Source organism: Thalassophryne amazonica, chromosome 13, assembly GCF_902500255.1.
Source record: "Thalassophryne amazonica chromosome 13, fThaAma1.1, whole genome shotgun sequence".
In the NCBI taxonomy this organism is placed as follows: domain Eukaryota; kingdom Metazoa; phylum Chordata; class Actinopteri; order Batrachoidiformes; family Batrachoididae; genus Thalassophryne; species Thalassophryne amazonica.
Genome location: NC_047115.1, coordinates 1,295,079 through 1,321,192, shown reverse-complemented (window position 1 = coordinate 1,321,192; position 26,114 = coordinate 1,295,079). Strand labels below are relative to the sequence as shown.

The 26,114-nt window shown below is 40.7% G+C and overlaps 1 protein-coding gene across 1 annotated transcript in view; it reads right to left on the bottom strand.

The window, feature by feature from the left end:
- slc30a6 (solute carrier family 30 member 6) overlaps positions 1-26,114 on the bottom strand; it is an 83,473-nt gene that overhangs the window by 45,556 nt on the left and 11,803 nt on the right. The window contains exon 3 of the mRNA XM_034184809.1: positions 23,481-23,567. Coding sequence (XP_034040700.1) covers positions 23,481-23,567 — 87 coding nt within the window. The remainder of the gene's footprint in view (positions 1-23,480; positions 23,568-26,114) is intronic.

Below are 26,114 nucleotides of genomic sequence, written 5' to 3'. Positions count from 1 at the left end.
GATCCAGCAAACAGGAAAAATTACAAGTTATTTTGACCAAACATGGGGAAAGTGTCATTAAGTCAACTGTATGCTTTCATTTGAAATTGTTGACCCGTTTGGGTGCCCCCGGGGGGGGGGGGTTTACAGGGCATGCAAATAGAGACTGGAATGGACATCACGTGACTAGCGGCGTGCCGCACGGCGGCCATTACTAAGGGTGGAGAGAGCACCTCGAACCAGTTAAACAGAAGTGAAATAGGGGGAAAAAGGCAGCCAGTGCATCAACAGCACAAACTAATTTAATTTAATTTATTAATTTATATAGCGCCAAATCACGACAAAGTCGCACCAAGGCGCTTCACATAATTCACAACAACACAAATTAATCTAAATTCAAAATTAAAAGCAAGAAAAGCACAGTTAAAAGATAAAACACAGTAGAATAAAAAGAAATTACAAAGCAAACACAAACAGATTAAAAAATTAATGATAAGACAGTCTAAAAAAGTGGGTCTTCAGTCTTGATTTAAAAGTCTCCACCGTGTCAGACTGCCGAATAATAGCAGATAGATTGTTCCAAAGAGTCGGACCACGGTAGGAGAAGGCTCTATACCCCACAGACTTTTTGTTAATCCTCGGAACACACAGAAGTCCTGCGCCCTGCGAACGCAAAGGCCTCGCAGGTACGTAGGGCTTAACCAAGTCCGCCAAGTAGGAAGGCGCCAGTCCATTAACAATTTTATAAACCAACAATAAAACTTTAAAATCCAATCTGGCAGAAACCGGTAGCCAATGAAGGGATGCCAGAATGGGAGTAATGTGGTCAAACCTTCTACTTTGTGTCAAAATTGTGGCAGCAGCATTCTGCACCAACTGAAGTCCTCGAATGCTAGACTGCGGCAGACCAGAAAAAAAAGCATTACAATAATCCAATCTAGAAGAGACAAATGCGTGAATCAGAGTCTCAGCATCAGCCATAGACAGGATGGGGCGAATCTTTGCTATATTTCTCAGATGAAAGAAAGCAGTCCTCGTAATGTCCCTAATGTGGAGGTCAAAGGACAACATAGGATCAAAGATTACCCCAAGGTTCCTCACTTTGTCAGTATGATGTATAACACATGAACCTAGGCTAAGCGCCAGCTGATCAAGTTGGTGCCGATGTCTTGCTGGGCCAAGAACCATCATTTCAGTCTTATCAGAGTTCAAAAGTAGAAAGTTGCTAGACATCCAACTTCTCACTGCTGCAAGACAGTCCTGTAAAGATTTTATGTGGACAGGATTTCCAGCAGCTATCGGCATATACAACAGAGTATCATCAGCATAACAATGAAAAGCAACCCCGAAACGCCACAAAATGTTCCCAAGGGGTGCCATATACAGGGAAAAAAGCAGGGGACCCAGAACGGATCCCTGCGGAACCTCGAACTTCATGCCCTTAAAGTCAGAGGTAGTGTCATTGCACAAAACACAATGGGAACGACCAGACAGATAAGACGTCAGCCACACAAGAGTAGTTCCAGTAATCCCGAAACAGTTTTCTAGCCTATCAAGTAGAATATGATGATCAACTGTGTCAAACGCAGCACTGAGATCCAACAACACCAATGCTGTAGTAGTATCCGAGTCCATTGCTCGCAGAAGATCATTAACTACTTTAATAAGTGCTGTTTCTGTGGAGTGATGTCTTCTAAAAGCAGACTGCAGTGGCTCAAAAAGGTCATTCTCAGTAAGATAGTCCACAAGCTGCCGTGAAACCACCTTTTCCAGAATTTTAGAGCAGAATGATAGATTTGATATCGGCCTATAATTTTTCAATTCACCAGGATCAAGATTAGATTTCTTGAGTAGTGGTTTAACCACTGCAGATTTAAAACAATTTGGAACAGATCCAGAGTTTAAAGAAAGGTTAACAATTTCCAGCACAGTCGGCCCAAGAATGGGCCAAAGATCCTTAAACAATTTTGTTGGTATAGGATCAAATAAACAAGTTGTGCTTTTAGTAGACATCACGAGTTTCGTCAGCACACCTTGTGAGATACTGTTAAATTCCGTGAATCTAGGTAACACCTCAGTAGTAGTCCCCAGCTCAGTAGCTGGATACAATGATTCAACCAAAGTATGCTGAGATGTGCTCAACCTAATATCTTCTATTTTCTTTTCGAAATAGTCCAGAAAGTCCTGTGCTGAAAAAGGAGAACGACCAACAGGTGGCTGTCCATGAATAAGAAATGCCACCGTATCAAACAAGAACTTTGAGTTATGCTTGTTTTTGTTGATCAATTCAGAGTAATACGCCTGCTTCGTAGCCAATAAAGCATGCTTATAATCTAAAATAGCTTCACACCACGCAAGGTGAAACACCTGTAGTTTGGAACTACGCCATTTCCGTTCCAACCCTCTAGCCTTCTGCCTAAGGTCACGCAAATAACTTGTCTGTGCTTTGGGAAGGCGTGGCTTTAATAGAGGAGGCGCAATCTTATCAAGTGTGGTTTTTAGCACTAAATTCAGGCTATCTGCAAGACTGTCTACTGACTGAAATTTCATCAAGCTTGAAGTCAGGATTTCAGGTAGTCTTGCTTTGAGTTCAGTCAAAGTTGAAGGTTTAATTTGTCGCCGCAATGATAGGCAAGGTTGTTGCTCCACTAAACGCGGCAGCATAATTGTAAACCTAATAAGCGAGTGGTCAGAGACCGCTGATGCAAGAGGCAGGATGTCGATATTTGTGACAGCAAGGCCACGTGCAAGAATCAGATCCAGAGTATTACCACTGATATGCGTTGAACCATGAACGAACTGAAATCCTATTGCATCCATGATTTCCATAAATTATTTACCGAGGGGATCAGAGAGCTTATTTATATGAATGTTAAAGTCACCAATAATCAAAATGTTGTCTACACTAGTTGAAAGACTAGAGATGAACGTGCCAAATTCATCTAAAAAATCAGAATATGGGCCAGGAGGCCTGTAGACAGTGACAATATAACACAGCTGATTTCCAGTTTTATGACCCTGACAGTACTTAGCATCATGGGCATAACGCAGAATCAGATGCTCAAATGAATTATATTTCTGACCCCCAACAGTTACTAAAGTAAACCTGGATTTATAAATAAAAGCAACACCCCCGCCTTTCTTCACATCACGTGAAACGTGACTAAAAGTGTACTCCGGTGGGCAGGCCTCATTCAGAGGAAGGACAGCTGTGGATTTAATCCAGGTTTCACATAATCCAAGCATATCCAGACAAACTACAAAAACAAATTCTCCAATACTAAAATGAACAGTACAATAGCCTTAATGTAATTATGTAAAACAAGTGTCTATTTTAAAGTCGTTATGTCGCAATTTAATATCGATATACTGAGACTATAACTCAACGGCATAAGTTCTTTTCATTAAGCTGTGTTCACATGCATACAAACAAAACAAACAAAAAAGTATATATATATATATATATATATATATATATATATATATATATATATACTTGCAGTTGTTTAATATGATATGAAAATTCAGTAAGATATATCTTATATATTATATTCCAATTGCAAGGTGGAACTATGCTAGTATATAAAGGTATATCTAAATATCTAAAAAGGAAGAGTAAAATAGTAGAGTAGAAAAGAGCAGAGTAGAGCCACTTACGTGCCTGGTCTTGACAACCAGGGATGGTGAATGGCTTTATATCTACTTGTAATAAAATGCTAGTAAAAATCAGATATATACAACCCCTGGCAAAAATGATGGAATCACAGGCCTCGGAGGATGTTCATTCAGTTGTTTAATTTTGTAGAAAAAAAGCAGATCACAGACATGACACAAAACTAAAGTCATTTCAAATGGCAACTTTCTGGCTTTAAGAAACACTATAAGAAATCAAGAAAAAAAAATTGTGGCAGTCAGTAACGGTTACTTTTTTAGACCAAGCAGAGGGAAAAAATATGGAATCACTCAATTCTGAGGAAAAAATTATGGAATCATGAAAAACAAAAGAACGCTCCAACACATCACTAGTATTTTGTTGCACCACCTCTGGCTTTTATAACAGCTTGCAGTCTCTGAGGCATGGACTTAATGAGTGACAAACAGTACTCTTCATCAATCTGGCTCCAACTTTCTCTGATTGCTGTTGCCAGATCAGCTTTGCAGGTTGGAGCCTTGTCATGGACCATTTTCTTCAAGTTCCACCAAAGATTTTCAATTGGATTAAGATCCGGACTATTTGCAGGCCATGACATTGACCCTATGTGTCTTTTTGCAAGGAATGTTTTCACAGTTTTTGCTCTATGGCAAGATGCATTATCATCTTGAAAAATGATTTCATCATCCCCAAACATCCTTTCAATTGATGGGATAAGAAAAGTGTCCAAAATATCAACGTAAACTTGTGCATTTATTGATGATGTAATGACAGCCATCTCCCCAGTGCCTTTACCTGACATGCAGCCCCATATCATCAATGACTGTGGAAATTTACATGTTCTCTTCAGGCAGTCATCTTTATAAATCTCATTGGAACGGCACCAAACAAAAGTTCCAGCATCATCACCTTGCCCAATGCAGAGTCAAGATTCATCACTGAATATGACTTTCATCCAGTCATCCACAGTCCACGATTGCTTTGTAACCTTGTTTTCTTCTGTTTAGGTGTTAATGATGCCTTTCGTTTAGCTTTTCTGTATGTAAATCCCATTTCCTTTAGGCGGTTTCTTACAGTTCGGTCACAGACGTTGACTCCAGTTTCCTCCCATTCGTTCCTCATTTGTTTTGTTGTGCATTTTCGATTTTTGAGACATATTGCTTTAAGTTTTCAGTCTTGACGCTTTGATGTCTTCCTTGGTCTACCAGTATGTTTGCCTTTAACAACCTTCCCATGTTGTTTGTATTTGGTCCAGAGTTTAGACACAGCTGACTGTGAACAACCAACATCTTTTGCAACATTGCGTGATGATTTACCCTCTTTTAAGAGTTTGATAATCCTCTCCTTTGTTTCAATTGACATCTCTCGTGTTGGAGCCATGATTCATGTCAGTCCACTTGGTGCAACAGCTCTCCAAGGTGTGATCACTCCTTTTTAGATGCAGACTAACGAGCAGATCTGATATGATGCAGGTGTTAGTTTTGGGGATGAAAATTTACAGGGTGATTCCATAATTTTTTCCTCAGAATTGAGTGATTCCATATTTTTTTCCCTCTGCTTGGTCTAAAAAAGTAACCATTACTGACTGCCACAATTTTTTTTCCTGATTTCTTATAGTGTTTCTTAAAGCCAGAAAGTTGCCATTTGAAATGACTTTAGTTTTGTGTCATGTCTGTGATCTGCTTTTTTTCTACAAAATTAAACAACTGAATGAACATCCTCAGAGGCCGGTGATTCCATCATTTTTGCCAGGGGTTGTATATGTTGTTGTCTTTAAAAGACTAGCAGTAATATTACAGTGGAAAAAGCAGCAAGGGAAATGACCACAATGGCAAGGCATACTTCAGATTTATATTTTAATACATAAGGATTTTTTTATCCAAGCTTTTAATCAGCTTGAATACAACTTACAAGGCTTCATCTATAAAAATCCATTGAGAATTATGACAGGAAAAAAAAAACAAAAAACAAACAAACAAACAAAAAAAAAAAAATCACAGTAAATTCCCCAAATCTCCACACTTTACATAAAACATTTTGTTTCTACCCAGGCATGTATGGGTTCAATAGAAAGAGCAATTAAAGGGCTTTAAAACAAGCCTACTTTTATTAAAATCTGTTAACAAATAGCGACAATAGAGTGAGAAAAGCAGCAGTTTGTCAGAATTTCCCCAAATTTCTACATTTTACATAAAAGTTTTTTTTCCACTCACACATGCATAGGTTAATTGGAAAGAGCTTTCAAAGGGCTTTAAAACAAGCCTACATTTATTAAAATCCATTAAGAAATAGCGACACTAGTGCAAAAACAGCGGCCAGTTTATTATTGATGATCAGCACATCTCCACCCTTAGTAATGGGGCCTTCCTGTCCTGAGCGACGTTAATAGATTGAGGCACGCATGTCCATTCCAGGTCTATATTTACATGTTACAGGGATTCACTTTGAAAGTCCAACTTACTGTGACCAGATAGTCCCCTAAAAATGTATGAATCAAATCTCATAGGAATTTATTGAATAATTTTGGGGAGAGAAAAAAAAAAAATAATATAGCTGACCCTTCTTTGGAAACATTAAGGGCCAATGAGGTTCCTTTGAGTAAATGAATCTTTACACAAAATTAGAGAAGTAGTTACTGAACAGAACATTTAAAATGACAATTTTTCACCCTTCTTGGGGGACCCACAGGGACTCGATCAGAAACTCCAACTTACCATGAGTAGACAGTTCCCCAAGCATGATTAGAACCAAATTTCAGAACTTTTTTATGAACAGATTTTCAGGAAAAAAAAAACCAAACAAAACAATGGACATCACGGACAAATGTTGATGACAGTAGTCCAATAAAAACTGTGCCAGTCCAAATACTTATGGACCAGAGTGTACATTATTCCCTGCATATTTTTTATATTCCAACACAAATAAAAGCTTTGTCAAGGTATTTTTGTGGCGGCTCAAGTGTTAATCCCACCGCCTATCCCCAAATAGGGTTACCTGGCTTCCGAAGGACTACCTACAGTTCTCGTATGGAGTGATCATGCTCAGAGTACATGCACACAAAATGCAAACCAAACAGTGCCACATGGCTAGAATTAAATACATAAATATACATAAAATAAGTCAAACATTTAACATGAAACAGTAAGAAACTCTGGTGCTGAGAAATGAAGCCAGTGTGGAAGTGTCAAACCTTTCAGTTCCTTGAATGGGCCGACTGAAGCTGGCTGCCAAAACAAATAATTTCTCATAGACCCCCATGTTAAACTCTTCAAATTTACAGAGAAATAAATATGTTTTTAGCCTGGTACAAAAACAGGTGTGGTCTGTGTAGCCACTTTCCCCTTTCATAACAACTGTATGGGAGGTGACTTTTTATATGTACTCATCAATATAACTCAAACTGAATTTGATTTAAATGCAACATTTATTATTTGTGGAAAATTACAACTTCACATCTGGATTGAAACTAATCAAATCCTGAAATCCAGACTGCAGGTCTCAGGACTCCTTCAAGAGGGGCTGTTAATCAAGAGCACAGTGAAAAGGACTTTTGGAAACGTGGTGTTCAGATAAACCACACGGAGGAACACTGAAAACAGAACTGGTTCATATGTCTGACAATAAAAGCTGATATTTTCTGCTGCAACTTCTGATCAAACTTCAAGAGAGAATAAAGAGCAGAAAAACATTTGGACTCTGTAGTTGTTGAGTGCCACATGGGGACAGCCGTGGGCCAAAGTGCAACAGAGCGGCGAACTCTGCTCCTCCTCATCCATCTCTAACAGCCATCAGCACAGCACCGCCTGCACGGCAGCACAACAGCAAATTTAAGAATTTAAAGACGGGTTTGGTGTGTGCAGACAGAAACCAGGCTTTGTACCTCTGTGTCCAGACCTGTCACTCTGAGTCGGGCTCACACGGCCAGACGGAGATCGCCGAGTGCTGTGAAATCTACAATTACTGTGGCGTGCTGTGTTATGACAGCAGCGGGGCATCTGCTGACAGCACGAGCCAGTGCAGAGCATGGCAGACTCACTGTGTGTGTGTGTGTGTGCATGCATCCATGCATGTGTGCACGTGTCTGTCTGTGCAAAGACAGAGGCGGTGTTTAGCCTAAAACACTCCCAACACATACACATACACACACCCAGAGAAGAGCACGGGCATGGTGGTGAAACCCTGACCCTCTGCTGCCACCGTGTGCCCGTCAGCAGCAGCGCTCGGCACGTGACATCATCAGGTACTGTATTCAAACAAGGAGCAGTCACTGATCTTTGGCTTGATTACATCACTGTACAGTTTATGCATCATCAGGCCGAGCCAGGCCAGCGAGTGTTGTCACGGAGAGCCAAGACGAGACTCATACCAGCCTCAAAAAACAAAACAAAACAAACAAACAAACAGGCAGCAGTAAGGAGGATTAATGGTTCCATCATGAAGCAGTCTGTGACCGCGTCCATTTGAACCGGCTGGTTTTTACTTCAGCAGTGATGAAGTGAAACCAGCGTCTTCTGCAGGTGTTTGCTGTCTGAGATCCAGGCTGCCGGGGCGTCTCCAGGGCGGCCGTGTTCTTCTCTCAAAATAAACCCAGCAGAAGCTCTGGTGTAAAAGTATCCACACGCACCTTTGAAAAACTCCTGAAGTCAGACATCAACAACAAGAAACAGGAGACATGAGACGAGGGTGACGAAACGCTGAGGACGCACATCTCTGGAAGTATGTTTGGTCTGTAACCCATGTCTGACAGCGTGTAATCCAATCCCTCGCTCTCCGGGAAACAAGACCCCCCACCGGCACGCGGTCACCATGGATTACCGTACAATAGCACTGTCAGAATAATGTTCCAGATCCTTTCAGGGTCGTCATCACGTCTGTTTACACACAGAGGGACTCCAGAATCTGTATCTTTAACTCACCATCTATCTACATCAAGAGAAAAATAACGCACATTCATTAATAACGGATGACTTCTCATTCAATCAATCAATTTTTTTTTTATATGGCGCCAAATCACAACAAACAGTTGCCCCAAGGCGCTTTATATTGTAAGGCAAGGCCATACAATAATTATGTAAAACCCCAACGGTCAAAACGACCCCCTGTGAGCAAGCACTTGGCTACAGTGGGAAGGAAAAACTCCCTTTTAACAGGAAGAAACCTCCAGCAGAACCAGGCTCAGGGAGGGGCAGTCTTCTGCTGGGACTGGTTGGGGCTGAGGGAGAGAACCAGGAAAAAGACATGCTGTGGAGGGGAGCAGAGATCGATCACTAATGATTAAATGCAGAGTGGTGCATACAGAGCAAAAAGAGAAAGAAACAGTGCATCGTGGGAACCCCCCAGCAGTCTACGTCTATAGCAGCATAACTAAGGGATGGTTCAGGGTCACCTGATCCAGCCCTAACTATAAGCTTTAGCAAAAAGGAAAGTTTTAAGCCTAATCTTAAAAGTAGAGAGGGTGTCTGTCTCCCTGATCTGAATTGGGAGCTGGTTCCACAGGAGAGGAGCCTGAAAGCTGAAGGCTCTGCCTCCCATTCTACTCTTACAAACCCTAGGAACTACAAGTAAGCCTGCAGTCTGAGAGCGAAGCGCTCTATTGGGGTGATATGGTACTACGAGGTCCCTAAGATAAGATGGGACCTGATTATTCAAAACCTTATAAGTAAGAAGAAGAATTTTAAATTCTATTCTAGAATTAACAGGAAGCCAATGAAGAGAGGCCAATATCATCAGGATATTCATTCATTCATTCATCCAAAAAAAAAAAAAAAAAAGATTTCAGGATTTATGTTTTTCAAATTTTCATTATTTTTAAGATAAACAGTCTTAAAATGTGTTTAATCTTGTTCGTATGATCTCATTTAATCCAGCTATTTCAGTTTGTAATGGCTTTAAACAGCAAAAAAAAAAAAAAAAAGTCTCAGTCTGGATTTATTCTTTTTTAAAATATGGTAGTAACCACAGCTGCCCCCCCCCCCCCCGCTCGGTCTTGTTATTGGTTCACTTCTGTCCAGCATGTACACGTGTTGTGAATCCTCTGATGTACTTGTATTACTGTGTACCTTAATATGGTGCCTGTTAAACAGCAGACAAAAGCGTTCTGAATGTTAGACCAGGATGTTGCCGGTCTACGTACGACACACTCCCTCAAGCCCCCGTCACACATAGCAAAAATGTGCAGGAACCAGCCCGACACGGCAAATATTGCCATTATCCAATGCAGTCAGGAGGAAAAGAGGCGTGGCCAGCTGTGGGACGAATGCATCCGGACTGCCTCGTCCACACCTGCGCGATGGCATGTCAACAGCAGGTGGATGACACAGACTGCTGTCAGATGGCCATAAAAGGCGCTGCAGACTGCCCGATCTCCAAATGTCTGCATCGCAGACCGGAGCACTGTTATCCGCATGCGCGCATGTATGTATGTGTGTGTGTGTGTGTGTGTGTGAGACACACACCTGCACTCCGCGCACACACGTAGGGCTGTGATTATCACTCAGGCATGCATGTGCGTGTGTGTGCACGCGCATGGGCCACTAAGCGCGTGTACAGGGCACCCGTGCACGCGCCTGCCACTGGACAAGTGGACAGCTTCACTCCAAAGTTTGCTGGCACTGGGCTACACAGTCCCTCAGCCGGAGAGCCTGGACAGAGAACTTTCTTTTTCTTGTTTGCACATGTCAACAGCACAACGCAACTCTGGACACCGCGATGGTTGGATTATGGGTCCTGGACTTTGTTTCTGTGAAGGCTCTCAGTTGTCCAGGTGGTTTCCATAGTAGAGAAGAAAGTAAGTTTCTATCTCATATCATTCAAACGTTATTCATAATTTAGTAAAGCTTGGTCTTAGCTGTCGTATACGACGGCGTCGGCCCCAGAGGGTTAATGTATTTATGAATGTTTAGATTCTTATTATCATACACACACTATTAATATTATCATTATTATTAATAATGGTAATTTATTTTATTATTACTTCTATTTTGCCATTTGATTTTAAGTGGACCACAATGGCAATAAGTGTTTTCACTTTCTTGTGTCATCCATGTATTTTTAACATTTTTATGATTATATTATGTATTCACAATGAATGTACTAAATAAACTCACGCACACATGCTTTTAATATATAAATATTCTGCATGTGGATGAAGTATGTTCAAACATTTTCAAGCTGTCTAACAATTAATTTAATTTTGCTGAGTTTCATCATCAAAACAAAGTTACACTCGCAATTACACGTCTTAATGCAGTTCAGTTTATATTATGGGTTGATTTCACTGCCCTTTCATAACTAGGAGGGCAGAGTGCATTTGTTATTTTATTTCTCTTCCCCTTTCCGTGACAACCAATCACAGCTCTTAGAGGCCTGTGTCATATCTAGCAATGGGATTAACCCCACCTCCTCACAAAGGTGGGACTTGCTCTCAGACACCTGCTGGCTCACTCTTAGGCTAAGATTCCTTGCCAGGAAATTTTAGGCAAAGTTAGCAGCTCTTTGAGAGGACTGAGTTGTTTTGCAGATACGGGCCCTGCACAGTATCTCAAAAGATCACATCTAAAACCTTGTTCTGCTTGTAAAAACAGCAAATCACATCAAAATTGTGTTACAATTTTCACCTGTTTTGTAATTTAGTCTTAGGCCGGGTTCACACCGCAGGATAATTACGCCGATATCGGACGCGATCTTCCCCTTCCGACAATCTTTAGGACGCCCCGACAATCGTGATGACGCTAAAGATAATCTTATCAGATATTCCTGCCATGTGTGGTGTGTTCAAAGCGCTCTGATCTGCTCGGAAGGACATCAGGAGCGCTCAGGCCGCAAATCGGGGATCTTCAACATGTTGGATTTTTTTGGCCCGATATCGCAGCGTGTGTTGTGTCCTCCAACCACAAACGAGCACACAGCCTGCTGAATGTGACGTGCAGCCAATCAGAAAGCGAGGTGATGGACGTACGGAGCGGAAAATAAAATCAAAACAGCTGTTCTGACTTACCAGAAAGTCCGGTGGTCACACTGTCTCCACTCCTTTAAGGAACACCTTTTCTTTTTGTATCATTTTTTCCCCTCTGTTTTAAGTACCTCCGTTTGTTTACTCTGAAGTCATGTTTAATCTCGAGAGATTTTGCGAGATTTCCTGTTTGAACTGTAAATGTTGGTGTGTGAAATCTGTTCGTGTGTGGTGTTGTTGTCCTCACCATGTGGCTGAACACCACACACTGTACGACCAAACCTTTTAGATCCATGATTTTTTATCTTCACATGTGTGAACTCTCAGGTTTTGGGAACCTAAAGATAATTTTAAAATCCTGTCGTGTGAACCTGGCTTTACTCTTTTTCCAAATGTCCATTTTTAGCCGTAGTCATATTTAATGACTCATGTACTATTTTATTTAGTCATGTTTTAGTCAACTAAAAGTCTTCATTTTAGAGTAGTTTTAGTCAAAAGAGAACTGAATTCATTTTAGTCTCGCTTCAGTCTGGACATTTCTGTCTTTTTCTGATTACCTCTATAGTGCTTCACACATCCCAAATAATGAATTTTATCATTACCTGACAAAATACACTTCTTAAATTACTTGAAAGTTTGTGGTGTTTTTCCCCTGATATTTTAAATCCACGAGGCTTCGCTTCACATATAATCAGACATTCAGTTTTCTTGTAAATCCACAGCGCTGTAGGGGCGCAGGTTTTTAGAAATGAAGCATTTGTTGGATCTAGTTATTCTATTTGCACATTGGCTGGAAATTTGTTAAAACAAAGCAGAATCACATGAAATAAATCATTCAAGATTTGTAATGTTTTCATTCATTGTAAGAGCCACAACCCAAGGAAATTTAATTTAAATATGACACATACTTCATATTTCATTATTTTGTTATATTTCATGTTATTTGTTACATATTAGTCATAAATAATGTTAAAAAATAATTGATGCTGGATGGATGTAGTGTTTGCTACTGTGTTAAAAAAAACAAACTACATACAGCATCTTGAAACTGCAAATATTTGCTCATTTTGAAATGGATGCCTGCAACACATTTCAAAAAGCTGGTACAGTGGTATGTTTCCCTCTGTGTTACATCACCTTTCCTTCTAACAACACTCAATAAGTGTTTGGGAACTGAGGACACTAATTGTTGAAGCTTTGTAGGTGGAATTCTTTCCCATTCTTGCTTGATGTACGACTTCAGTTGTTCAACAGTCCGGGGTCTCAGTTGTCGTATTTTGTGCTTCATAATGTGCCACACATTTTCAATGGGCGACAGGTCTGGACTGCAGGCAGGCCAGTCTAGTACCTGCACTCTTTTACTACAAAGCCACACTGTTGGAACACGTGCAGAATGTGGCTTGGCATTGTCTTGCTGAAATAAGCAGGGACGTCCCTGAAAAAGACGTTGCTTGGATGGCAGCATGTGTTGCTCCAAAACCTGGATGTACCTTTCAGCATTGATGGTGCCATCACAGATGTGTAAGTTGTCCATGTCATGGGCACTAACACACCCCCATACCATCACAGATGCTGGCTTTTGAACTTTGCACTGGTAACAATCTGGATGGTCTTTTTCCTCTTTTGTCCGGAAGACACGACGTCCATGATTTCCAAAAGACAATTTGAAATGTGGACTCAACAGACCACAGCACACTTTTCCACTTTGTGTCTGTCCATTTCAAATGAGCTCGGGCCCATTCGTCAAATTTCCCAGTCTTTTGTTGCCACTGTCCCAGCTTTTTTGAAACGTGTTGCAGGCATCCATTTCAAAATAAGCAAATATTTGCACAAAAACAATAACGTTTATCAGTTTGAACATTAAATATCTTGTCTTTGTGTTGTATTCAATTGAATATAGGTTGAAAAGGATTTGCAAATCGTATTCTGTTTTTATTTACATTTCACACAACGTCCCAACTTCATTGGAATTGGGGTTGTATACAACCCCTGGCAAAAATGATGGAATCAGCGGCCTCGGAGGATGTTCATTCAGTTGTTTAATTTTGTAGAAAAAAAGCAGATCACAGACATGACACAAAACTAAAGTCATTTCAAATGGCAACTTTCTGGCTTTAAGAAACACTATAAGAAATCAGGAAAAAAAATTGTGGCAGTCAGTAACAGTTACTTTTTTAGACCAAGCAGAGGGAAAAAAATATGGACTCACTCAATTCTGAGGAAAAAATGATGGAATCATGAAAAACAAAAGAACGCTCCAACACATCACTAGTATTTTGTTGCACCACCTCTGGCTTTTATAACAGCTTGCAGTCTCTGAGGCATGGACTTGAGTGACGAACAGTACTCTTCATCAATCTGGCTCCAACTTTCTCTGATTGCTGTTGCCAGATCAGCTTTGCAGGTTGGAGCCTTGTCATGGACCATTTTCTTCAAGTTCCACCAAAGATTTTCAATTGGATTAAGATCCGGACTATTTGCAGGCCATGACATTGACCCTATGTGTCTTTTTGCAAGGAATGTTTTCACAGTTTTTGCTCTATGGCAAGATGCGTTATCATCTTGAAAAATGATATCATCCCCAAACATCCTTTCAATTGATGGGATAAGAAAAGTGTCCAAAATATCAACATAAACTTGTACATTTATTGATGATGTAATGACAGCCATCTCCCCAGTGCCTTTACCTGACATGCAGCCCATATCATCAATGACTGTGGAAATTTACATGTTCTCTTCAGGCAGTCATCTTTACAAATCTCATTAGGCGGTTTCTTACAGTTCGGTCACAGACGTTGACTCCAGTTTCCTCCCATTCATTCCTCATTTGTTTTGTTGTGCATTTTCGATTTTTGAGACATATTGCTTTAAGTTTTCAGTCTTGACGCTTTGATGTCTTCCTTGGTCTACCAGTATGTTTGCCTTTAACAACCTTCCCATGCTGTTTGTATTTGGTCCAGAGTTTAGACACAGCTGACTGTGAACAACCAACATCTTTTGCAACATTGCGTGATGATTTACCCTCTTTTAAGAGTTTGATAATCCTCTCCTTTGTTTCAATTGACATCTCTCATGTTGGAGCCATGATTCATGTCAGTCCACTTGGTGCAACAGCTCTCCAAGGTGTGATCACTCCTTTTTAGATGCAGACTAACGAGCAGATCTGATTTGATGCAGGTGTTAGTTTTGGGGATGAAAATTTACAGGGTGATTCCATAATTTATTCCTCAGAATTGAGTGAGTCCATATTTTTTTTCCCTCTGCTTGGTCTAAAAAAGTAACCCTTACTGACTGCCACAATTTTTTTCCTGATTTCTTATAGTGTTTCTTAAAGCCAGAAAGTTGCCATTTGAAATATCCTGGATAAAGAGTCTGTTGCTCTATAAAAAAGCCCTCCGTAAAGCTAGGACATCTTACTACTCATCACTAATTGAAGAAAATAAGAACAACCCCAGGTTTCTTTTCAGCACTGTAGCCAGGCTGACAAAGAGTCAGAGCTCTATTGAGCCGAGTATTCCTTTAACTTTAACTAGTAATGACTTCATGACTTTTTTTGCTAATAAAATTTTAACTATTAGAGAAAAAATTACTCAACCATCCCAAAGACGTATCGTTATCTTTGGCTGCTTTCAGTGATGCCGGTATTTGGTTAGACTCTTTCTCTCAGATTGTTCTGTCTGAGTTATTTTCATTAGTTACTTCATCCAAACCATCAACATGTCTATTAGACCCCATTCCTACCAGGCTGCTCAAGGAAGCCCTACCATTATTTAATGCTTAGATCTTAAATATGATCAATCTATCTTTATTAGTTGGCTATGTACCACAGGCTTTTAAGGTGGCAGTAATTAAACCATTACTTAAAAAGCCATCACTTGACCCAGCTATCTTAGCTAATTATAGGCCAATCTCCAACCTTCCTTTTCTCTCAAAAATTCTTGAAAGGGTAGTTGTAAAACAGCTAACTGATCATCTGCAGAGGAATGGTCTATTTGAAGAGTTTCAGTCAGGTTTTAGAATTCATCATAGTACAGAAACAGCATTAGTGAAGGTTACAAATGATCTTCTTATGGCCTCAGACAGTGGACTCATCTCTGTGCTTGTTCTGTTAGACCTCAGTGCTGCTTTTGATACTGTTGACCATAAAATTTTATTACAGAGATTAGAGCATGTCATAGGTATTAAAGGCACTGCGCTGCGGTGGTTTGAATCATATTTATCTAATAGATTACAATTTGTTCATGTAAATGGGGAACCTTCTTCACAGACTAAGGTTAATTATGGAGTTCCACAAGGTTCTGTGCTAGGACCAATTTTATTCACTTTGTACATGCTTCCCTTAGGCAGTATTATTAGACAGCATTGCTTAAATTTTCATTGTTATGAAGATGATACCCAGCTTTATCTATCCATGAAGCCAGAGGACACACACCAATTAGTTAAACTGCAGGATTGTCTTACAGACATAAAGACATGGATGACCTCTAATTTCCTGCTTTTAAACTCAGATAAAACTGAAGTTATTGAACTTGGCCCCACAAATCTTAGAAACATGGTGTCTAACCAGATCCTTACTCTGGATGGCATTACCCTGACCTCTAGTAATACTGTGAGAAATCTTGGAGTCATTTTTGATCAGGATATGTCATTCAAAGCGCATATTAAACAAATATGTAGGACTACTTTTTTGCATTTGCGCAATATCTCTAAAATTAGAAAGGTCTTGTCTCACAGTGATGCTGAAAAACTAATTCATGCATTTATTTCCTCTAGGCTGGACTATTGTAATTCATTATCAGGTTGTCCTAAAAGTTCCCTGAAAAGCCTTCAGTTAATTCAAAATGCTGCAGCTAGAGTACTGACAGGGACTAGAAGGAGAGAGCATATCTCACCCATATTGGCCTCTCTTCATTGGCTTCCTGTTAATTCCAGAATAGAATTTAAAATTCTTCTTCTTACTTATAAGGTTTTGAATAATCAGGTCCCATCTTATCTTAAGCCCCGTTTACACACAGACGCTAAGAGCTCCCGGAAGCGTCACGGAAGAGTTTTTGGCCGTCTTAAGGATCACACGCCGTTGTTAACGCCGGCACTAGGGGGTGTTGGCTTCCTGTTAATTCTAGAATAGAGTTTAAAATTCTTCTTCTTACTTATAAGGTTTTGAATAATCAGGTCCCATCTTATCTTAGGGACCTCATAGTACCATATCACCCCAATAGAGCGCTTCGCTCTCAGACTGCAGGCTTACTTGTAGTTCCTAGGGTTTGTAAGAGTAGAATGGGAGGCAGAGCCTTCAGCTTTCAGGCTCCTCTCCTGTGGAACCAGCTCTCAATTCGGATCAGGGAGACAGACACCCTCTCTACTTTTAAGATTAGGCTTAAAACTTTCCTTTTTGCTAAAGCTTATAGTTAGGGCTGGATCAGGTGACCCTGAATCATCCCTTAGTTATGCTGCTATAGACTTAGACTGCTGGGGGGTTCCCATGATGCACTGAGTGTTTCTTTCTCTTTTTGCTCTGTATGCACCACTCTGCATTTAATCATTAGTGATTGATCTCTGCTTCCCTCCACAGCATGTCTTTTTCCTGGTTCTCCCCCTCAGCCCCAACCAGTCCCAGCAGAAGACTGCCCCTCCCTGAGCCTGGTTCTGCTGGAGGTTTCTTCCTGTTAAAAGGGAGTTTTTCCTTCCCACTGTCGCCAAGTGCTTGCTCACAGGGGGTCGTTTTGACCGTTGGGGTTTTTACGTAATTACTGTATGGCTTTTGCCTTACAATATAAAGCGCCTTGGGGCAACTGTTTGTTGTGATTTGGCGCTATATAAATAAAATTGATTGATTGATTGATTGAAATGACTTTAGTTTTGTGTCATGTCTGTGATCTGCTTTTTTTCTACAAAATTAAACAACTGAATGAACATCCTCCGAGGCCGGTGATCCCATAATTTTTGCCAGGGGTTGTATACGCACACCAAATGACAAATGTCAGCTATGCTCTATTTGTCCCTGATCAAAGTTGCTTGCTTGCACGCACGCACAGCTCTTTCTCTTTACGCATGCAGGTGCTTCTAATTTTAGACAAGAAACAGGTTGGTGATCAAACAATACACATTTCACTCATGGTGTAAACAGCATGAGACTGAACTCAGTCATGGTAACAGCAACATAACTTAAGTGACTAAACCAACTGAACTACAAAAACACAATAAATCCATAACACTAACAACACTGTTAAACTAACATGAACCACAATAACACAACCACAATAATGGCTAGCTAAAAATTGCTAATTTCTCTAAAAATATTTGTCCTATCAACTTCCTGTTTTCACAGCCTTCATCCTTGACCCAAAATACATAAGCATACCAAACGGCAAATGTCAGCTGTCCATGGTTTTTGTGTGATTGAAGCCATACACACACACACACGCAGAGGCCACTGGGCGTTTATAATATAGATTTCTGACTCATCGTGTGACGTGTAATGTAATTAGTGCCGCTGTCTTCATAAATGCACATTTAAAACACAAATGTTTTGGCTTTTAGGTTCCTAGTTTGTAAGTTAAGTTTTTGGAGGCTGGTGTCCACTCTTGCGGTCTTTACAGATCTGTGCTCAAACACATGGCAGAATGAAGCCCACTCCCCTCCTGCAGACAGGAGACAGAAACAACAAGAAAACGGAGATAACGGTATTTTTAAAAACAATTTTTTACATGACCCATGCATTCAAAAAATGAAAATGGAGAGATTTTAGTTCAGTTTTTATTTCACGTAAAACATTTTAGTCTCATCTTTTTTCAGCAAAAATAATACATTAATTCCATCTTAGTCAGCGTTTCAGAACACTGGCTAAGACTAAATTAACATCAAAACTGCATAAAACTCCCTGAAAACAAGACAGTTGCTGGAAACGCAGCATCACTTTCTCTAAAGTTACTCTGCTACAATCCAACTGAACTGAAACCAGCCATCGTTCTCTCCACTTGCAACAACACTAAAACATTGTGTTTCTTGTTAAGAAGAAACGGGTAGAAAGAGGGATAACACTTCACATATTCTCTTAATCTTTTACCACACACAGGACATTCACAGGTGAAAGGTGAAGACAAGTTTCACTGCAGTGATGTTGAATTATCATGGCGGGTCGAACCTGTTCTGCTCTGGGTTGATTTACACAACAGAACAAAGAAACATAATTCTTATAGTCTGTTTAATAGGAGCACGAGTGTGTTAAAAAGTGTTTTACCTACTTCCGGGATGGTGAGGAGGCGAGCAGCAGCATAACTTCTTAGCTACACAACAGTCTGTTGACCCCCTGATAAAAAGCTACTACAGTCCAGATAAAAGTTATTATAAATATGTCAGGGGGCAATAAGAAGACTAGAACAAATGTGCAAGAAACTACGAAAGAAGGAGACTCTACACCCGCAGAGATCATGGAGGCTAATCCTGATGCTAACAAATTAGCCGAAAACACGACTATGGATGCTATCCAAGCTAACATTTTGGCAGCGCTGAAAATGTCCAAGATGACATCAAAAGAGAGTTTAATGATAAAATCGACACTCTTAAGACTGAGGTGAGTGGCTTTAGAGAGGAAATGGTAAACTGTATGGATGGGCTCAATGCAGACCTAAACAACGTCACACAGAGAGTTGAGGAAGCCGAGCAGAGAGTGGCCGACATGGAAGAGTTCAGTGCCGATGTCAAAGACGCACTGGAGCACACATTACAACTGCAGATAGAGCTACAAACAAAACTGACAGACATCGAGTCCCGGACACGCAGAAATAATATCAGAGTCCATGGGATTGTGGAGGAGGCTGAGGGAACAAACATCCAAATATTTATGGAGACTTTTATAAAATCAGAGCTCGCCCTCCCTGAAGTCAACTTGGCTATACAGCGATGCCATCGCTCACTCAGCCCCAAGCCCCCACACGGAGCTAATCCCAGATCCATCGTAATACACTTCCTTGAATATAAGACGAAAGAGTTAGTGCTCCGCTCCGTGTGGCGTAAAGGCAATATCCAATTCAAAGGAAGACGGGTCTATTTTGACCAAGATTATCTGAGCGATATTCTTTTCAAACGCAAAGCTTACAATCATGTGAGAAGGGCACTTAAGGAAAATGGCTACCGCTTTCAAACTTTATACCCAGCCAGACTACGTGTGTTCTTTGGTGGAGACGGAGACAGCGCCGTCTACAACAGTGCGGAGGATGCCTCAAAGGACTTGGAAAGAAGAGGGCTTTTGTCAGCAGGAGCGGAGGATGCAGTGGACGAGGCAGTCTCGCCACCTACCGGAGCAAGACGACCCGCGTTCACGCGAGTGACAAAGAAGTGGAGCATCCAAGAAAGGCTGAGAGTGTTTAAACGAAGCCCAGTTTAATGCATCGACCTTTACATAGAACAGTACAACAGATGTATAAAGTGAGTTCTAATGACGACTGACAGGCCGCTGGGGAAAGCGCTTCCTCAATTTTTGCTGTCACGATGGACAAGCGGTGGAGAGTGACAGCACTGAGAGGGCCTCCCTACTTCCACAGGGATCCCCCTCCCATTACTGAAGGCGGACTTTTGCTTCACTTATGGAGGTCACGTATGTTCAATGTTCATATGTTTCTACGTTCTTTTTTGCAGACCTACTTGTGTTATTTAGAGCATCTATTAAGATATAGCTCATATTTTGGCAATGTTGGATAAGCAGAAGTACACAGTCGTCACCCTTAATGTAAATGGTCTACATGATCCTATTAAAAGAAGCAAAGTGATTGAAAAATTAAAAGAGGAAAATACGATATCATATTTTGGCAAGAGACACATCTCTGCCACGGAGCATGAAAAAAATACGTAAAATGGGTTTCAATAACATATACTACTCCTCAGTTAATGAGGGTCATTCAAGAGGAGTTGCTATTCTAATACCAAACAGAGTAAATTTTCAGTGCACTTCACAAATAAGTCAATCAATCAATCAATTTTTTTATATAGCGCCAAACCACAACAAATAGTTGCCCCAAGGCGCTTTATATTGTAAGGCAAGGCCATACAATAATTATGTAAAACCCCAACGGTCAAAACGACCCCCTGTGAGCAAGCACTTGGCGACAGTGGGAAGGAAAAACTCCCTTTTAACAGGAAGAAACCTCCGCAGAACCAGGCTCAGGGAGGGGCAGTCTTCTGCTGGGACTGGTTGGGGCTGAGGGAGAGAACCAGGAAAAAGACATGCTGTGGAGGGGAGCAGAGATCGATCACTAATGATTAAATGCAGAGTGGTGCATACAGAGCAAAAAGAGAAAGAAACACTCAGTGCATCATGGGAACCCCCCAGCAGTCTACGTCTATAGCAGCATAACTAAGGGATGGTTCAGGGTCACCTGATCCAGCCCTAACGATAAGCTTTAGCAAAAAGGAAAGTTTTAAGCCTAATCTTAAAAGTAGAGAGGGTGTCTGTCTCCCTGATCTGAATTGGGAGCTGGTTCCACAGGAGAGGAGCCTGAAAGCTGAAGGCTCTGCCTCCCATTCTACTCTTACAAACCCTAGGAACTACAAGTAAGCCTGCAGTCTGAGAGCGAAGCGCTCTATTGGGGTGATATGGTACTACGAGGTCCCTAAGATAAGATGGGACCTGATTATTCAAAACCTTATAAGTAAGAAGAAGAATTTTAAATTCTATTCTAGAATTAACAGGAAGCCAATGAAGAGAGGCCAATATGGGTGAGATATGCTCTCTCCTTCTAGTCCCCGTCAGTACTCTAGCTGCAGCATTTTGAATTAACTGAAGGCTTTTTAGGGAACTTTTAGGACAACCTGATAATAATGAGTAATAAGTGATAAAGATGGATGTTACATATTAGTTAAAGGTCACATAGACAACAAAGAAGTAACATTGTTAAATGTATATAGACCACCAGGTAAAGACAAGAGTATTATTAAGAAAATGTTTGACCTTATTTCCACAGAAACATCTGGGGTACTTATATGTGCAGGTGACTGGAACATTTGTCTCAACCCCTATAATGATTCTTCCAGTAAAAATAAAAAGTCTCAATCAGAAGCAAATTTTACCAAGAAAATGCTTAACGAATTAGGGTTAATAGATGTATGGAGAAACCTCCATCCATCTGGAAAAAGCTATACATTCTATTCACATTCCCATCAAGTACATTCAAGATTAGATTATGTTTTTATGTTAATGTCAGACAGACACAGAAATATAAACTGTACTATAGGGGTTAGAGACGTATCTGATCACGCAGATGTTTGTTTGACGCTCCATTTAGATAACGATAAAAAAGAAACTCTATGGAGGCTTAATACAAGCCTTCTTAAGGATGAAAAATTTCATGACTTTGTGGAAAGAGAGTTTAAGGATTATGTGGACCATAACAATAATGAGGAGACCTCTCCTAGTATTGTGTGGGATGCCTCAAAGGCAGTGCTGAGGGGCAAACTAATTATGTGGTCCTCACTAAAGAAAAAAGAAAAAGAAAGCAGTATTAAAAACATGCTTGACAAATTAAAAGAATTAGAAATAGAATATACGAAAATTAAAGACAGTGTTACTCTAAAAAAGATTGATGAAACAAAACATAGTTTGAATAGACTATATGAGGATCAAATGGAGAAGAAATCTATATTTATGAAGCAAAATTATTATGAAAACGGCCCAAAATCGAAGAAACTTCTTGCATGAAGAATACGTAAGCAGCAGACAGATAGATTTGTAAATAAGGTGAAGAGCCCCATCGACAACAAAATATGTCATGAACTGAAGGGAATGTACGATTCTGAATTTTTACCAGCAAAAACTGATAGATTTCAACAGTGGTCTCAAAAAGGTATTACTGGTTATTGGGTTATATCAACAAAAGGTATGCTGAAAGGTTTTTTGGAGCTTTCAGACAAATATAATTTGAACAGATATGACCTTTTTAGATATTTTCAACTAAGACATTATTTTGATAGAAAAATTAAATATGAAGAAGAAGAGGATTTGGTGAAATATTTTCTTGAGGCTTGTAAAGGTAATGCGCTGAAGAAACAAATAACAATAGTGTACAAATGTTTAGTATTTAAGAATATCTCTACCACGTACATTACAGAAGCATGGGGAAAAAGAGGCTAATATTACAATATCAGAGAATGAATGGTTTGATATATGTAAAACTGTCACGATTACTTCCAGCTCTGGTCTTTGGAGAGAATTTGCATGGAAGACTGTCATACGTTTTTTTTGTTACACCTTATGTTAAGAGTAAACAGTGCAATGACCCTGATAAGGCTCATTGTTACACATTAAAGCAGGACATTTTCATATATTTTGGGACTGTGCGAAGATCGCACCCTACTGGTCAACAGTGATAACAGCAATCCAAAGCATCATTGGATCAACTCTGTCATATGGGTTTACTGAAACATATTTAGGACACATTTCTTGTGGAGTGCCAAAATCACAAAAATATCTTCTGTCAATACTGTTGGTTGGAGCAAAGAAAGCTATCACCAAAAAATGGTTGTGTAAGGATGCACCTTCACTTTCTGACTGGATTAAAGTAATTAATGAAATTTATGACATGGAGAGGATGACTTTTTCATTGAGGCTGTCTGTTGATAAATGTAACAGATATTGGGAGAAATGGGTTGGCTATATCAAAACACTGAATCTCTAAAGGGGTGACGTACTGTATCTTGACTTACAAGCTATCAGCATATATTTGCAAAGTTTAGTATTGATGCTCAGCCCTGTCTTTCTTTTTTCATGGTCTGCTTGCCTTTGTTGTTTTATTTTTATTTGTTATATATGTAACAAAAATGTTTAAACAATCAAAAAATAAAGTAAAAAAAAAAAGAAAAAAAAAAGTGTTTTACCACGCATTTAATTCCACCCACAATTCTTACCCGTCTATCCGACGCCACAAGTCGGAATTCCTGCAGGAGCTTCCCAAATATGGATCTGTGTGTTTTCCTGAAGGGCTGGATGGTCCCCTGAAAATCAGAAGGTAAGAAATGAATGACTGTTCAAAGGTTTGGAAACAACACATTGAACAATTTCTCAATTAAAGTTCCACACTGAAACGTCTTCACTAACTGCTTGTAATCTTTCCAAAACAAACAGTACTTCAGCAACAAGCATCCTATTTTGTTTATTGCCATCCGTTGGCTAAAATAAGTCTGTGTAATGGCCCTGTCACACCTTGATGATTTAGCCAACCGTATTAAAAATGCTAACATACGAGGTCTGTTAGAAAAGTATCCAACCTTTTTATTTTTTTCAAAAACCACATGGATTTGAATCACGTGTGATTGCATCAGCCAAGCTTGAACCTTCGTGCGCATGCGTGAGTTTTTTCACGCCTGTCGGTTGCATCATTCGCCTGTGAGCAGGCTTTGTGTGAGCAGTGGTCCACCCCTCTCGTCGGATTTTTTATTGCGAATAAATGTCTGAACGATTTGGAGCTTTGCTGCATCAATTTTTTCCAGAAACTGTGAGAGACCTCCAGGTGGACACCATTCGGAAAATTCAGATGGCTTTCAGGGACGATTTTATGGGGATTACACAGATTAAGGAGTGTTACAGATGGTTTAAAGACCACCCACAGCTGCTGAGAGCGCGCCGTGCTCCGAGCACCGATCGACAGGCTGAAACGCCCAGATCATTTCCAACGTGAAGGCTTTGTTGATCCGGGACGTCGTCTGACTTACACAAAAATGGCAGGAGACGTGGACATCAGTACTTTTTCAGCACATTCCACTGTTACAGGAGTTTTTTTCATGGAAAGAGAAGCGGAGGGATGCGCCACGGAGCTGTTCATGGCGCGGCACAAAACCACCTCTGTGTTGGTCTCACAGGACGGCTTTGAGATGGCTTTCAGACGGCTGTCGGTGGCTTTTCAGTCGTGTGACTAGCCGAGAAATTGTGGATGAGCTGGACATGCCAGAACATGTCCTGTGAGGCTTCATCACGGCGTTCCTTTGCAACGCGCGGAATTCCTCCGCACGTCTGTCTCAATGTGCCGAAAAAGTGCTGATGTCCACGTCTTCCGCAATTCCTGTGCTAGTCAGAGGACGTCCCGGATAAAACACAGCATCCAGTTTGGAAATGAATGGCACATTCCACTGTTACAGGAGTTTTTGTCATGGAAAGAGGAGCGGAGGAATTCCGCGCGTCGCGGTGGTGCTGCATGGCTCAAAGCAACACCGCGATGAAGCCTCACAGGACATGATCTGGCATGTCCAGGCTCATCCACAATTTCTCGGATAGTCACATGACTGAAAAGCCACCTAAAGCCGTCTGAAAGCCGTCCTGTGAGACCAACACAGAGGTGGTTTTGTGCCGCGCCATGAACGGCTCCGTGGCGCATTCCTCCGCTTCTCTTTCCATGAAAAAAACTCCTATAACAGTGGAATGTGCCGATAAAGTGCTGATGTCCACGTCTCCTGCCATTTTTTTGTAAGTCAGACGATGTCCCGGATCAACAAAGCCTTCACGTTGGAAATGATCTGGTTGATTCAGCCTGTCGATCGGCGCTCGGAGCGCGGCGCGCTCTCAGACGCTGTGGGCGGTCTTTAAACCGGCTGGAGCACTCCTTAATCTGTGTAATCCCCATAAAATCGTCCCTGAAAGCCATCTGAATTTTCCGAATGGTGTCCACCTGGAGGTCTCTCTCAGTTTCTGGAAAAATTTGATGCAGCAAAGCTCCAAATTGTTCAGACATTTATTCGCAATATAAATCCGACGAGAGGGGTGGACCACTGCTCACACAAAGCCTGCTCACAGGCGAATGACGCAACCGACAGGCGTGAAAAAACTCACGCATGCGCATGAAGGTTCAAGCTTGGCTGATGCAATCACACGTGATTCAAATCCATATGGTTTTTGAAAACAATAAAAAGGTCGGATACTTTTCTAACAAACCTTGTACGTCTAATAAATTAAGCAGCTGTCACACCTTGACGAATGTCAACAGCCCGTTTCCACCGAGCAGTCCGGGTCGGTACTGCATGGCATGGTGAGGGCTGGAACAGTTAGTTTGGCTTGGTTTGCGTTTCCAACCAGCAGAACTCTTTTATTTGCAGGTGGAACACATAAATATTGACAAGCACATCACTGAGTGCGTGTACGCTGTCGCACGGCCTCTGCCCTCCACACACAGGCCAAACAGAGTAATTTAAAGGAAAAGAAAACTCACTGACTCAGCTGGGAAAATCGACTGTGCGATAAACTAACAACTTTTTTCACACGCTTTCAACACTGCGGCTTAAACAATAGTGCAGCTAATTTATGGATTTTTACAGGCTTTCTCATAAGTCCAAATACATCAATTGATGCAGTCCATTAATTAACGAGAAGCTGAGATCCTCATGAGTCGTAAAGTCTCACACACAATAAATATAAAGTCTTATCTGTTATTTTTAGTGGATTCATCAACACGACCTGCAGAAAACGTCATCTGAAAACAATTAAATCCTTGTTGTGGATGAAGAAAAGCCCCTCTGGCACTTTGCGCTACAGTTGCGCCTCCCAGTAGATCA